This window comes from Ranitomeya imitator, chromosome 1 (assembly GCF_032444005.1).
Source record: "Ranitomeya imitator isolate aRanImi1 chromosome 1, aRanImi1.pri, whole genome shotgun sequence".
NCBI lineage: Eukaryota > Metazoa > Chordata > Amphibia > Anura > Dendrobatidae > Ranitomeya > Ranitomeya imitator.
Window position 1 is genome coordinate 808,045,215 of NC_091282.1, and position 15,837 is coordinate 808,061,051.

At 43.5% G+C, this 15,837-nt stretch overlaps 1 protein-coding gene across 2 annotated transcripts in view; it reads right to left on the bottom strand.

The window, feature by feature from the left end:
* Nucleotides 1–586: 586 nt before the first annotated feature.
* Nucleotides 587–15,837, bottom strand: part of USHBP1 (USH1 protein network component harmonin binding protein 1) — a 124,724-nt gene continuing 109,473 nt past the window's right edge. For both annotated transcript variants that reach the window (XM_069739098.1, XM_069739105.1), the window contains 4 exons: nt 12,563–12,745; nt 11,514–11,605; nt 4,635–4,757; nt 587–957 (listed from right to left, as the gene is read on the bottom strand). In XM_069739098.1, coding sequence (XP_069595199.1) covers nt 777–957; nt 4,635–4,757; nt 11,514–11,605; nt 12,563–12,745 — 579 coding nt within the window. In that variant the 3' untranslated portion in view covers nt 587–776. The remainder of the gene's footprint in view (nt 958–4,634; nt 4,758–11,513; nt 11,606–12,562; nt 12,746–15,837) is intronic.

Consider the following 15,837-nt stretch of genomic DNA (forward strand, 5'->3'; position numbering starts at 1 on the left):
AAGAAGAATAATAGTTGAATAAAAAGAATATGAAGAATGTAAAAAAAAAAGAATAATAGGAAGAAGGTGAAGAAGATGAATAAGGTGAAGGAGAAGTTGATGAAAAAGATGCTGCTGCTGAGGATGATGAAGAAGAAAGTGTGGGAGAAGTAAAAAAGAAGGTAAAGAGCATGGAAGTAGCGAAACATAAATATCTGAGAAAATATAAAAAATCTTAACATAGTCAATATCTTTGTAACTCCGAACGTCTTAAAAAAAAATAATTCCTGCTATTCCATTTGATTGGGCTAAACCTCTATGCCTTTAATGTCTCCTCCACCTCCCCCAATACATCCTACATTATTCTTAGTTGTTTGCCTTCATGTAGAATTAACCTACAAGGAAAGAAAGGGTTTATTTTAATTCCGATATTTTTGTCCCATTGACTTGCATTGGTATTGGGTATCGGTATCGGCGATATCCGATATTTTTTGGATATCGGCCGATCCACTCCGATACCGATATTTCCGAATATCGAAAGGCATCGCTCAACACTAGTTCTATAACAACATGTTTTAAAAGAAAAAAATACATAAAATAGTTGACATAAAGAGTTGTGTTACTTTATTAAAGAGGCAAATTAACGACACAATTAAACACTGCACGGCAGAGGTAAGTCAATCTTCAGTACTATGTAAGTGTTTTAAGTGTTATTGTTTCTACTTTATAATAGAGTGTTAATTATAATGTCATCCAATAATTCCCTTTACAGGAAGCACAAAATGTATTTTTTTCTTTTACAGGGATGTTTCCCCCTTGTCCTTGTCAATCTTTTTCTTTTGCAGACTTTGGATACTTTGCCCAAGTTTTTGTAGCTGTCGTTGTTGCTGTTGCGAAATTAGATCAGCCTGAGACTCCAGTTTGTGCTGTTGCTCATGGTACTTCCTGCAAGCATTCTGATATGTCAGAAAAAGATTCCTGCAATGAAGTGGAAGACAGCTAAGTACAGACATAGTAAAGAATAGACTAGGACCTCCTAATGCTATTAGTTAATTCCCCCTTTAATTAGTTGTCAAAAGATCTACCTCTCAAAATGTTCTAATACTAGTTATGCAAATTGCCACTTCAAGCGACTCTGTCACCCCCTCCAGCAGTTAGAAACTAAAAGAGCCACCTTGTGCAGCAGTAATGCTGCATTCTGACAAGGTGGCTCTTTTAGTTATTGGTGCAGTTAAAGCCAAAATAAAGCGTTTTATAATTTCGCCAAAATACCTCTCTTTAGTCTTGGAGGCAGGTCTTAACCCCCCGGCTGCAAACGCCACACTTCAGTCACTCAAATTTTCTTCGGCGCCGGGCGCCGCCCCCTCTGCGCTGTTTTCCAATCAAATCCGGTGCCTGCGCTGTTTAGTACTGGCTGGGGCAGGCGCAGTGAGCTCTGGCCGTCTGACCTCAGATGCAGTCTTGCAGTGTGTTATGCATTATGCACAGTGCGGGGCTGGGATTCACAAGCAGGGCGCCACAGACCACCGGCAGCCCACACAGAGCCCCGGCAGGCTGTACAGACCCCCGGCAAGCTCGTACAAACCCCCGGCAGCCCGCACAGAGCCCCGGCAGGCCCGCACATACCCCCGACAGGCCTGTACAGACCCCGGCAGGCCCGCACAGACCCCCCGCAGGCCCGCACAGACCCCCGGCAGCCCGCACAGACCCCTGCAGGCCCGCACAGAGCCCCGGCAGGCCCGCACAGAGCCCCGGCAGGCCCGCACAGAGCCCCAGCAGGCACGCACAGAGCCCCAGCAGCCCGCACAGACCCCCGGCAGCCTACAGAGCCCCAGCAGGCCCGCACAGACCCCCGGCAGGCACGCACAGACCCCTGGCAGCCCGCACAGACCCCCGGCAGACACGCACAGACCTCCGAGAGGCCCGTACAGACCCCCGGCAGGCCCGCACAGACCCCCCACGGTCACGCACAGTCCCCGCCCGCACACACACACACACGCAGTCTCCGCCCACGCACCACCCACACTCCATTATAGTGCATCATTGCACTATGGGAACTTCCGATTCCAGTATCCGATATCGCAAAAGTATCGGAATTCCGATACAGCGAATATCGGCTGATACCCGATATTTGCAGTATCGGAATGCTAAACACTATTCACAAGACAACGAGCTTCTCTTCCTGCTTCTCTGTTTTTCACTGAACATTGATATAGGGAGAGCAGTTCGTTGGCACATGAATAAGTGTGCAGCTCGCATATGCGCTGGGGGGGTGTTCTTGCCCCGGGTGCCAGAAAACGTAAACACACCTCTGCTGTCATGTCAGCTGCCTCTGATTGGCCGGCGGCTTTCATTGGTATTACTGGGCAGAGAGTATCTGCGCGGCATTACATTTCAATTGAACATACGTCCAAGGGCACACATTTTACTGAAATAATGTGTTGCCGGCGTAAAAATGTCACTTTGTCCTTCAAAGAATGCGGGCCCCCAAATTCAAATTTTTTCTATAAGCGGCCCATATAGCCAGCCGAGTTTGAGACCCCTGATCTAAACCTTTCCTTTGTAGTTCTGGCAGTATGTTTAGGGTCATTATAAGAAAAGAGAAAAGAAGTGTGTATATAGGCTAGGATCACCTTAAATTAGTTCATGGTATATATTATTTTTAGTGAGTATTACCTTGCTATAGCCTGGTGCACATAGTGGAGGAGTCTGGATGGAACTTACATGGCCTTCCAGTTGTTGCTTATGCTTAGCCTTTTTTTGGCTTTTTAATTGTTTTGAAATGTGGGTCTTTTTCCTTGCTTATTTTGTATTATAATAAAAGTCTATTTGCTTGTCAATTTAAGGTGATCCTAGCCCAGTGGTGGCGAACCTATGGAATGCGTGCCAGAGGGGGCACGCAGAGCCCTCCCGGTGGGCACGCGCCGGATCTCCTCAAAACTAGCACGTCACCACTCTCCTCAGCCCGCTCGTAATCTCCCTCATCACTAGTGCCGCAGCCACTCTCCTCTGCTACTAACTCTCCCATCAGGCCGTGCGCCGCTCCATCAATCTGCGAATGTGCTGAGGACTGGGATCTCATGTGGGCTGAGGACGGTGATGGCGCGTGGGCTGAGGAGAGTGGTGGCGTTATTGCCGAGATGGCATATGTGCTCACAGATAGGACTGATATATGAAGAGACCAGATCAGCTTTGGAATGGGCAGAGGTGAGTAGGTTTTTTTTTCTTTTTTTAATGTGAGGCCATTATACAGTATGGAGCAGTATATGGGGCCATTATACAGTATGGAGCATAATGTGGGGTCATTATACATTATGCAGCATCATATGGTGACATTATACAGTATGCAGCATCATTTGTGGCCATTATACAGTATGGAGCATCATGTGGGGCCATTATACAGTATGGAGCATCATATGGGGCCATTGCACAGTATGCAGCATGTGTTGCTATTATACATTATGGAGCACTATGTGTGGTCATTATGCAGAATGGAGAATCATGTGGGGCTATTATACAGTATGGAGCACTATGTGGCCATTATACAGTATGGAACATCATGTGGGACCATTATACAGTATGGAGCACTATGTGTGGCCATTATACTGTATGGAGCATCATATGTGGCCATTATACAGTATGGAGTACTGTGTGGCCATTATACAGTATTGAGCATCATGTGGGACCATTATACAGTATGATGAATCATTTAAAACCATTATACAGTATGGAGCATCATGTGGGGACATTATACAGTATGGAGCATACTATGGGGCCATTATATAGAATGAAGCATCATGTGGGACCATTATACAGAATGGAGCATCATATGGGACCATTATACAGTATGGAGCATAATGTGGGGTCATTATAAAGTATGAAGCACTACAACTTGACAATTTTACTTTTGAATAAAAATCCCCTTCATTCTCAAGTACAAACCTCCACTGCAATCGGTGGCTAGTATCTTAAGCTTGGAGTGCAGCGCTTACAAGCTCTTTGGTCTACATAGCGCTCTAATGTAGGAGTTGTTTTTCTAATCTAAAACCTCAGTATTCCAGTTAAATTGCTGTGTTGGCACTTTGCGATAAATAAGTGGGCTTTAAATTGCAGTTTTGGCACTCGGTCTCTAAAAGGTTCACCATCACTGTCCTAGCCTATATACACACACTTCTTTTCTCTTTTCTTATACAGCAATTTTTAAGTGTGTGGCCAGTGATCTTACTTATATATTGTTCAGTAACGCCCTCAGTTTGTTCCCATTTACCATGTTTAGGGTCATTGTCCTACTGGAAGGTGAACCTACTCCCCAGTCTGAAGTCTTCTGCAGCCTCTTACGTTGTTGCCCTGTATTTAGCTTCATTCATCTTTTTATCAACTCTGACTAGCTTCCCTATCCCTACTAAAGAAAAGCATTCCCATAGCATGATGCTTTCACCACCATATTCGTCTCTAGTTAGTGCTCTCTTTGCTTGGGCAGTCCGCTTAGTTGGATGGCCATTTCTGGTATGTGTGCACCTGTGCCATACTCCTTCCATTTTTGGAGGATGGATTGAACAGTGAAGTGTAATATGAAAAAAATGCGGAAAAGTTCAAAAGCATAAATACTTTTTCAAAGCAATGTGTGTATGCTAAAAACTCTATGATCTGTATACCTATGAGCCTTGAAGAAATCTTTGATCATCTGTGCAGATATCACATTATCTGCACAGACTTTAGAAGATAATTGGTCCACTTCTGAAATGAGACCTTCAATTCTTACTTTCATTTCACTGCTCCTAAAATTAAAAGAAATAAAGAATATCACTTTGCAAAAGATGGCATTTACTTATCTAATGAAAACCCTATTTAAATACACAATCATTAACTACCTACAAACAATTCTTGAATGAAGTTCTGTAGGACTTGAACATGTGAACCTTTGATCACTTATTTAAATACTGCAACACTCCAATATGTAAAATAGACACTAGTGGTGAGTGAGTATTCTCGTTGCTCAGGTTTTCCCGAGCATTGTCGGGTGGTCTCTGAGTATTTGTGAGTGCTCAGAGTTTTAGTATTTGTCGAAGCAGCTGCATTTACGGCTACTAGCCAGCCTGAGTACATGTGGGGGTTAACTGGTTGCTAGGGAATCCCAACATGTATTCAAGCTGTCTAGCAGCCGCAAATCATCCAGCTGCGTCAACAAAAAATAAATCTCCGAGCACTCACAAATACTCGGAGAACACTCGAGCATGCTCGGGAAAACCCGAGCAACGATTATACTCACGTATTACTAATAGACACCCATTAGCAGAAAATGATTATAAATTGGGCAAAGACTCAAAGAAACATATTAGACCAACAAAAAGGTGTAAATAAACACAAACTATATAAGCCTTAAATAACAATTTTATTTTAATTCACAAATAACAGCAGACATGGTAAAAACTGCATGCAAAAACAGAAGCTGTCAAGAAATGCTGCAGGGATCAAATGAAAACAATAACAATAAACAATGCTTTTAGAAGATGTGCTCTCTAAGGCTGGTTTCACATTTGCATATATGTGCACAGCATTTGATCCTCATATGACGCGCCCACAGGGCAGTGGGGTACTCGCTACCGGGTCCGGTCGCAAAGAGGGATGTCACGGTGGCTGCAACCCGGTCCGTGGCTGCAACCCGGTCCGTGGCCCTGGGCATCAACGTTAAAAGGGGTTAAATGTTCAAAGTTTGTCGTGACGCCACCTGTGGAGTTCGGTGAATAGGGGGACCGACGCTGCATTAGAGGGGTCCCCTGGGGGATGTTGAGGCAGCCCAGATGTTACACTTCCCACAGGGGAAGCGGGGTCCCCAGGGGTCCTATGATGTGTGACTAAGATGATATGTGTCGGTGAATAGAGGAGACAAGTTGTAAGTCTATACCTGGTTTACTGCAAGTTGCTGGCCACAGTCCAGGGTACCAGGCACGAGTGAGGGTGGTCCGGCCGGCTCAGAGGCAATTGAGAGTTCTCCTGTACCAGTAGAGGTCCATGAGCCTTTCCAACTAGCGCCTTTCAAGTTGAGGTCCCTGCTGCCTGAAGCTTCCTACAGGGTCCTCGAGTTTCCCCCTGCCCTAGGACAGGTACCTGCACGACGGGCTGCTTGAGCCTTTTTACAGGGACTCTAACATGCCCCGGACTCCTCGGGTGCTGCTGTGTCTCAGGCGTGGTGTGGGCAGGTAACGTGTAACGTGTAGTGTCCTGCCCTCTGGATCTGCCCTGTGTCCTAGGTTCCCTGCTACTGTGCTTCAGCTCTGAGGGTGCCCTGCCACAGTTCCCCTCTGAGCTCTGTTCCACTCCTGTGCTCCTTCATTTCTGACTACTCCACATACAACAACCCTTCAGGTTCTTCCTCGTTCCAGAGGCTGCAGCTCCCTCGTGGCTGCCAGGTCTCTCTGTCTGCACTCAGTTCCAGACTTCCATCTACTTTTGTGTCTCTCCCAGACTAAACTAGCTTCTCCTCCAGGTCAGAATACATAAAGCCTAGGGAAGCTCCCCTGAATCCGGGTCTTTAGCTCCCCCTCCTGGCCTGGATTCAGAATGTGTTGCATGTGTGTGCCTTAGGCTACTTTCACACATCAGGTTTTCAGTGTCAGGCTAAATCCGGCTAATTTTCAAAAAACCAGATCAGGCGAATGTTGCCGCCGGATCAGGTTTTTTTCCCATAGGCTTGTATTAGTGCTGGATTGCGCCGGATGTCATTGCGTTTCATCCGGTTTTCGCAGGATCCGGAAAATCTGCCGCTTCCAGTTTCTTGAAAAAACAGCCATAGCAACATTTTTTGTCTCCGGCGATAAAGCCTGAAGCGCCGATCCGGCGCTTCCGGCTGTTTGCTAGAATGGAAGCCTATGGGAGCCGGAAGGTACCGGATCCGAAAAAAGGCGGATCCGGCGGCCTGATCCGGTTTTTTAAACAGCATGCTCCAAATTTTTTTTTATCTAATAATCTAGATATGCTAGCCGGATCCGTCAAAAAAACCGATCCGTTGCATCAGTTTTTCACAATCTGCGCCAGATCCAGTTCTTCCAACATTCACCGGACGTAGCCTGACACTGAAAACCTGATGTGTGAAAGTAGGGTTTGCACGCAGCTCTGTATACAAAGAGTGGTAGGCTCCTTGGCTCTCTCGGAGTTCAAGAATGAGGTGTTGCCAATAGCGACAACGATGTCTTCTCTGTCTTTCTCTTCTTCTTTGTTCTTGACAAGCCACAGCAAAGGCAGCAGCCAATTTAAATTGTAAATCCAGATCTTCATAAAAGCTGTCCATGTCAAGATCCATCTTGCAGCTTGATATAGCAGCCAAAGACGAGGATTTCATCTGTTCAGTGGGTCTCTATATATAGAAATCCCATGAGACTCGCCTACTGGGTGTCTGATGTCAAGGAAAAGCTACTGTGTAGCATTGGAAATATCTAACGCATACGCATAAACAGCGCAAACGCATGCCAAAATGCATACAAATGCATGCACACGCAGCTTTTTTTGGCGTCATGCGTAAGATGATGCGGATAAAAACGCTGCGTAAGCATGTGTTTGCATGCATTTGCGCATGCAGATGATACACTGCGCACATTTACGCAAATGTGAACTTAGCCTAAGTAATAACAAAGTACCATAAGTAAACTTATTCTAAACTAAGCCAATGAAAATCACATACAATAGATTTATAAATAGGTAAACATACAAGTAAGCTAAGACTGTAGAGTTGATCCCTGCCACCCCAACGCATGTTTCATGGCAACTACTTCAGGAGGCGTATTGTATTGTATACAGTATTGCAATATACAGTATAGTGTAAATGATGGATTCATAACCAAGATGGTAGCCATGGGGTCTTTGAGTAGGCCCCCCGTCTTTTATGTTAACACATCAGGACCCCATTACATGTAAATGGCGCCGTCACAAATCAGAGCAGTGTAAGTGTATTACACAACTGGCATAGGTTGCATGTAGAGCAGGCTCAACTTATGAGCTACCTACACACATGCAGCCCAGACAGACGTACTGTACTATCCATTAACACCAAGGAGCTAAAGGCTACAGACAAATCAGCAGCGCATACACATGGAATCTGAATTTTTCCTCGTTGCCGTACTGTGTTTTTCTTATATCTAACATGAGCAATTCAATAAATAATAATACTGTATTAAAGAATTGCTATTTAGATAATCCTCTGATTAAAATGCTCTCATTTATTTCTTGCAGAATATATCGAATTTTTTTTTTTGCAATTTACGGAATGATGCTCAATTCAAAAGGCAGAAGTCTTGACTTTTTATTTTTAAGTGGAAGCTGTCATCTGAAAAAAACACTATCATTTGCAGACATGGGGTTAATCTTCAGGTTAATAATGTTAACGTGTGTTATTTAAATGCACTTTTGCTTTTTTACTTAGTTACATCAGGGTTTTTGCTTACTTTTTTCTCTTGTAGGTTTCAATGTTTTGTGGCCAATGTGAACATGCGTTTAACCTCTGCATGTGTACCAACTCAAGTTAAGCTCAATTTTTAGGTTAATAATGTTGTAAACCTGCCAGACACCTGTTTTAGACCCACGCTGTTAGAAGGAAATTAACTTTATTCCCTGGCAGTGTTTCAGTTTTAGTCATGGGGTGGCGTTGGTGCAGGTTCAGCCATGGCTCTGTGTATAGAGAGTGGGGGGCTGTAACTGCGTTCCTGGCACTGACTGAAAGCCACCTACCATTAGGACCGGCAGCGTTGGTCTAAGTGTCGGCACTGGTCAGGTTCACAACACTATATCCCTGAAGATTAATCCCATATCTGCAGGTTAATTGTGCAGGTTAATAACGTTTTTTCAGGTGACAGGTTCCCTTTCAACTATTTTTCCTTACTACTTACAGCAACATAGTCATGGGGTACTTATGACCCTATGAACTGGTAGGACAGATTTAATAAGTAAACAAAAAGAAACATCCTCTTCCCACACTATAAAGACCCCTCAAGTCCCACACACTCGGAGTTACATTATGAGATATAAAAAAAGAACAAAAGGGTAGTGAAGCTTGTGCTGCTGTTGCGACTAAGGGAAAACAGATTTCCAATAAGAAAAAAGCTTTCCATATAAACAAACTAGCAGCACAATCGGTTGACAATGAAAGGCTATGTGCACACGTTCAGGATTTTTCGTGGTTTTTTTTTGCGGTTTTTCAGCCGTTTTCCGTGGAAAAAAACGCTTAAAAATGCATACATAAGCATCCCATCATTTTTAATGCATTCTGCAATTTTTCTGCACATGATGCGTTTTTTTTCCACCAAAAAAATGCATCGTGGTAAAAAACGCAGCATGTTAATTAATTTTGCAGATTTTTCATGTTTTTGCCGCTATTTAAACCATTGGGAAGCTCCGGAAAAAAACGCGCAAAAAAAGGCACATAAAATGCGAAAAAAAATGCATGCTGATTTCCTGCAGAAAAAGTCCGGTTTTGTTCAGGAAAATTCTGCAGAAAATCCTGACGTGTGCACATAGCCAAAAAGTAACTTATAAATTGTCACGCTGGTAACTCGCACTCCTCCTCAGCATTGTCCTACTCACTGTGTGTGCAGCTCTGCTCCTCCCAGTGTATGACCATCTCGCCAAGTTGTCGTTACAAACACTTCCAGCTCTGCTACATCTCCTGTTGCTGGAGAGCCTCCACCCGGCTATAGGAAGACATGGCCAAACTCTGCAGGGATTTATAACAACTGCGTGCTGCAAAGTTTGCCTTCCCTGGCCTATCTCCTGCCAGCAGTGCATACAGTATATCCATAAATTATATTTTTAATGTAGGTTTTTATTCTATATGTTAGCTTATTTTTATCCCTACACATTGTTCCTTCTTTAGGTCATCTGCAGTGCCTACATAAAAATATCTATAATGCTTCTATAATGAAAGCCACAGTGCCCACATAATAAGTTTAAATTTTACTTCTGATCCTAGTCTGAACTCTATCAGAGATCAATCCAGGAAAGTGGTAATATATCAACCTAATTTTATGAGACTCCCAGACATTTCAGATGAAAAAACAAGTTTTTCTTTAAAGAGAATTTGTCGGCAGGTTTTTGCTATATGATCTGAAGACAGTAGGGGATAGAGGCTGAAACACAGAATTCAAGGATGTGTCACTTGTCAAAGTGTGCGCTGTTTGCTGTGAAGCATTTATCACTAAGGCCTCTTTTCCATTTGCGAGATAAACGTCCGTGTCTCGCATGTGAAAACCAAGCTGTGGCGCTGGCACTTCAGAGCGGAGCGTGCGGCCGCATAGCAACACATGGAGCTGCACGCACCGCTCCGCAGTACCGGCGCCAGAGCTTGGTTTTCACATGCGAGACACGGATGTGTTTCTCGCAAATGGAAAAGAGGCCTAAGAGATTAACACTGCCGGACTAGTCCAGCAACTAAGAACTTTGTACATGGAGAGCCTAGTATGGGCGGGGGCAGCTTTCTCAGCTCTTGTTCATTCTAAATCTAAAAGCTCTGATTGTATCAGAACAGCTGCACCCAGTAAACTAAGTGATGCATCATTGGATTCAGCTTCTCTTTGCCTACATCATAAAGCTGTCAGATGAGGTAGCAAAGACCTGTTGACAGATTTTCTTTTAGGCTGTGTGCCCACGTTGCGTTTTTTATGCGTTTCCGCCGCGTTTTTTGCCACAGCGGAAACGCTTAAAAAAACACTTAAACGCATTCCCATGCAATCCAATGGGATTCCGCAGTGGCTGTGCCCACGCTGCGGATTTTCCTGCTGCGGAATCGCATAGTGGTAAAATTCGCAGCATGTTCATTATGTCTGCGGAATCGTGGCGATTTTGCCGCCATAGGATTGCATAGGCTATGCCCACCATGCTTGGATGTGCGGATGGTACCCAGGGTTTGGAGGAGAAGAGACTGTCCTTCAGGCCCTGGGTACAATATTCCTGTAAAAAAAAGAATTAAAATAAAAAATAGGGATATACCGTACTTACATTCTGATGGCCCCAGGAGTCCTCCCGCCTCTCAGCGGTGCACGTGGCGGCTTCCGTTCCCAGGGATGTATTGCGCGAATCACCTGAGATGACGTCGTGGTCACGCAACTGTGATGTCGCAAAGGTCCTTTGCGCAAAGGATCCCTGGGAACGGAACGTACCGGGAGCGCCGCTGAGGAGATCGGGGGCCGTCGGAAGGTGAGAATGATCATATTTTTTATTTTTTTATTATTTTTAACATTCTATCTTTTACTATTGATTCTGCATAGGCAGCATCAATAGTAAAAAGTTGGTCACACTTGTCAAGCACATAGCCTAAGAGCATATTTTTAAGGAATGACTGATCAAAATATATTTATTACTATTATTCATGCATCTGTTATTTCACTTAAAAGCTCTCAACAATGCACGACTGTGGTATAAAAGGTAAATCAATGGCTTTATTGTAGAATTAGCTACTTTCATAGTCATAGGCCTTTGGAATATAAAAAAAATATAGACAGGCATTACCTGTTCCTTCTAAACTATGCAGATAAAGAAAGAACACCTACGTTTTCAAGGAATCTAGCAGTCTCTGCATGGTAGGAGATGAAGTGGATTTCTTACTTTGGCTAAGAGACTCTCTTTCGCCATCTGGTGATTTCTTGGTAAAATGGATAAAAAGAAAATATATAATATTTAATACCGACTAAGCAAATTGCAAAAAAAAATGAAATTAGGGTTTCAAATGTTAATATGGCCTGTGGTACGCCGGCAGGTGAATGCAGTAATAGATTGTTTTCCAGCTCTTTGGAGACAAATTGTATTGGCTTTGAAATTATTCAGTATATTGGTCACGGGTTTACCAAAGCACAGGGGGGCCAGAAGACCGCAGCGTCTGATTTTATGTACTCCTGCAAAGATTAGAAGCACTTCTTCATATTAAACGGTGCAAGTTTCTGTTAGCAGTGCAGGGGTTAAACTGTTCAACTTAGGGTCTCTGAAGCCTTCCTGCTTGGATGATCTCCGCTGTTCAGTATTGGCCACTCCTCTCTGCTATATATACTCGCCTATGGCAATCTGGATTGCCATTGTTAGTATTGTACTGCCTGGTATGGAGTGGAGGAATCAATTGTTGGTAGAGGCATTTGGAGTGTTTATCTGTGACTGTTACTTGGTGTTTCTGCTGTGTGTTTAAATCCTAATCCTCTCCTATTATAGAAACTGGTAATATTTAAAGCAAACTGGACAGACTTCTGGATGTGTTTCTCACAATAAGAAGGAATGATAACAAACACATTTTAATAGGGAAATGTTCAAATTCTGATGTGATATTTTAATCAGATATGTTTTAAGTGTCAAATTAATAAGAGGCCCAAAGCTGTGGTACTTCGTTGAACTCTACAGCGGTGAGGATACAGTCTAGGTTTTCACTGCAGAGGTGGTTTTACATTAGAAATCATTATGAGTTAAAAAAAAATCTTGGTGTAAAACCACAGACCAGAACCCCATCATTGAGAGTGGTGGTGTTCCCAAATGTAGTACCCAAACTAATTTTTTTGATATGTCACAAGTGTCACGTTTGACGGAACACCATTAACTAGATAGAGGTGTGCATTACCTGTTTGTCTGCTTTATATTTTCCAGATCCTTCCTTTGTCCAATCGTTCTGCTCCATCTGCAGGTGGTCTCTGATAAGCATGTAGGCTTTCTCTTGCTCTTGCTGAGTTAAACATTGCAACTCTAAGGCACGTTTCTCAATCTGAAGTAGTTGCAGACTGGCTTTCAGTTCAAGTAGCTTTTTCTAAAGGAGAAAAATGAATGTAAAGTTTTTTCTGTGAATTAACTGTTTTAACTGATAGAAGTCAGTCAGTGCTGTGTGTTCTGTCTCCACATAAGGTGAATGAAGGCGAATGAAGGTATAGCTGACTGAATAGGTCCTGTGAGACCTTTTTCCTACATCCGTATCCAAGATGAGGAGCAGACAGGACTAGCGCAGACCCAGCATACCTAGACTCGAAAATAGAACCATAGCGTGGGTACAATTCAAGACTTGGTTTATTTAAATCCAGATACAAAACTAATACTTGCCAGTACAATACTGGAACTATCGCTGATGTCAGTTGTCCAGCACAAGTGGTCCCTGTCTCACAGCAACTCAAGCTATAAAATTGCTGCAAAAAGCAGAACGGTACCCAGGGATTGGCAGTTTCATTATGAGGAAGAACGCCTTTCCTTACTAATAACACTGGCAACATGCCACTGGGGCATTACTCCAGAAATCCTGTTGTAGGTTAAGTCAACTATATACGATGAGCCTTTTTCTCTGTGTAGTCATTTTGAAGCTGTGTACAGGAGAGTAAGTAGCTGCAAAGGCTGTATGTTACTCCTTTGAATTGTGAAAAACTGGAAAGGGGGTCTGTACAGGAAAAAGCAGCAATTGACTAAGCAGTGTACCAAGAGAAAATTGCATTCATTTTGTGGGGTCCAGGAGAGTCAAGGCATCAGTTATTCTATGTGAACTTACTGGGCACTTCAGGAAAGGTTAACAGGAGGAGGTCATCCTGAAGGAGCAACGTAAAGAATGAGTGAGTACGGTGGGACAGGGAAGCCCTAAAATAAGGGAGGTTATCCAGTGCCAGGATGTTAATTAACTACAGAAGAACTCCCAGGAGTGTATTGTTCCCTTAATCTCATTTTAGGTATCAATGTAGAAGAACACCTATCACTCCAGAGAGAAGACTTGATATTCTCCCAGATACCCCTGAGAGACACCAGAAGATCCCTTTTGCGCTTGGCACTGAGCTGAAACCTCTCCTCTCAAATTTCAGCCATGAGGAGGAGACTGTAATAAAGGCCCAAAGCTACCTCTTCCTGTCATTGCCCTCCTGGTCGTAATCATATATATTGGTCCGTTTCTCATTTGCAGGAGGATCAAGAGACGTTCTGCTCAACTGAGCATCAAGAATTTAGCCGGAGACGAGGGTTAAGGACATAAGACAAAAACAGTCCTTTACCCCAAATTCAATATATCGTGTATATATGAAAATATTATATTTTATGTAAATGGACATACTCAGTACACAGTGAAACAAAAATAAACTTTGTAAAAACAATCCAGCTCACCGCAGTAGAATCCAGAAGTTTGTGTTAGCAGCAAATGAGCAGTATCAAAGAAGAAAAGGAATCCAGCAACAGATTCATCAGTGAATAATTGCAACTGGCAGCAATATAAAACTATTACTGAAACACCCAAATCAATTTAAAAAAAACGCACCAACATAAGGACATATGTGGATCGGGATTCTAATACCAAAAATGTCAGATCGTGATTCTACTGACATTAATACAGATTTTTCAGACTTTAATTCAGAATCCTCCTGTGCACAAGCAAGTGGGTCAAAAAAACAACAAGGATCATAAAAAATGCAAAAGAAAATTTTTTTCCACTAAAATACTGTTTTAGCACGAAATGTATAATTTCCACTACGGGTAATAGGAGAAAATGGCCCCCATAATTTCTTATGCAATTTTTACTGAACATAGCAGTACCCCATATGTGGTTGTACACTACTGTTTGAACACACGGCAGTGATCAGATGGGAAGGAGGGCTACTTGGCTTTTAGAACGCAGATCCCAGGTCACACCATATTGGAAACTTCACTGCTTAAGGATTTTGTTTGGGGGCGTCGTCAGTACTTTGAACCCATCGGTACCTTGCAGAATTTTATAACTTTAGGAAGTGTAAATATAATATTTTAGTGGTCAAAACATATTTTTTTATTTGATGCAAATTTCTCAGCTACACAAGGGTTAATAGGTGAAACTGAACTCCACAATTTATTGCACAATTTCTCCTGAATGCAGTGATGCCCCATATGTCCTTAGAAACAACGTATAGGCCGCATGTCAGGGATGAGAAGGAAGGAGTGCTATTTGGCTTTTGGAGCACAGATTTTGGTAGAATAGTTTACAGGCGACATTTGCAGAGCCTCTTAGTTGGCAGGACAACAGAGCCATAACAGGAATCCGCAGTTGTAAAACAGCATGTGAAATCCACATAAAAACCACAAAAAAACAGCAGTAAATCCACGGTAATTCCGCAGGTAATCCGCAGTGCAGTTTACCTGCGGATTTACAAAAATCAGTCCGGAAAAATCCACAGGACTTTCCTCAACGTGTGCACATACCCTAAAGGTACCGTCACATTTAGCGACGATGCAGCGATCTAGACAACGATGCCGATCGCTGCAGCGTCGCTGTGTGGTCGCTGGAGAGCTGTCACACAGACAGCTCTCCAGCGACCAACGATGCCGAAGTCCCCGGGTAACCAGGGTAAACATTGGGTTACTAAGCGCAGGGCCGCGCTTAGTAACCCGATGTTTACCCTGGTTACCAGTGTAAATGTAATTTAAAAAAAACACTACATACTTACATTCCGGTGTCTGTCGCGTCCCCCGGCGTTCTGCTTCCCTGCACTGTGTAAGCGCCGGCCGTAAAGCACAGCGGTGATGTCACCTCTGTGCTCTGCTTTACGGCCGACCGGTGCTGACACAGTGCAGGGAAGCAGACGGACGCGACGGACACTGGAATGTAAGTATGTAGTGTTTGTTTTTTTTTACATTTATACTGGTAACCAGGGTAAATATCAGGTTACTAAGCGCAGCCCTGCGCTTAGTAACCTGATGTTCACCCTGGTTACCAGTGAAGACATCGCTGAATCGGCATCACACACGCCGATTCAGCGATGTCTGCGGGAGATCCAGCGATGAAATAAAGTTCTGGCCTTTCTGCTCCGACCAACGATGTCACAGCAGGATCCAGATCGCTGCTGCGTGTCAAACACAACGATATCGCTATCCAGGACGCTGCAACGTCATGGATCGCTAGCGATA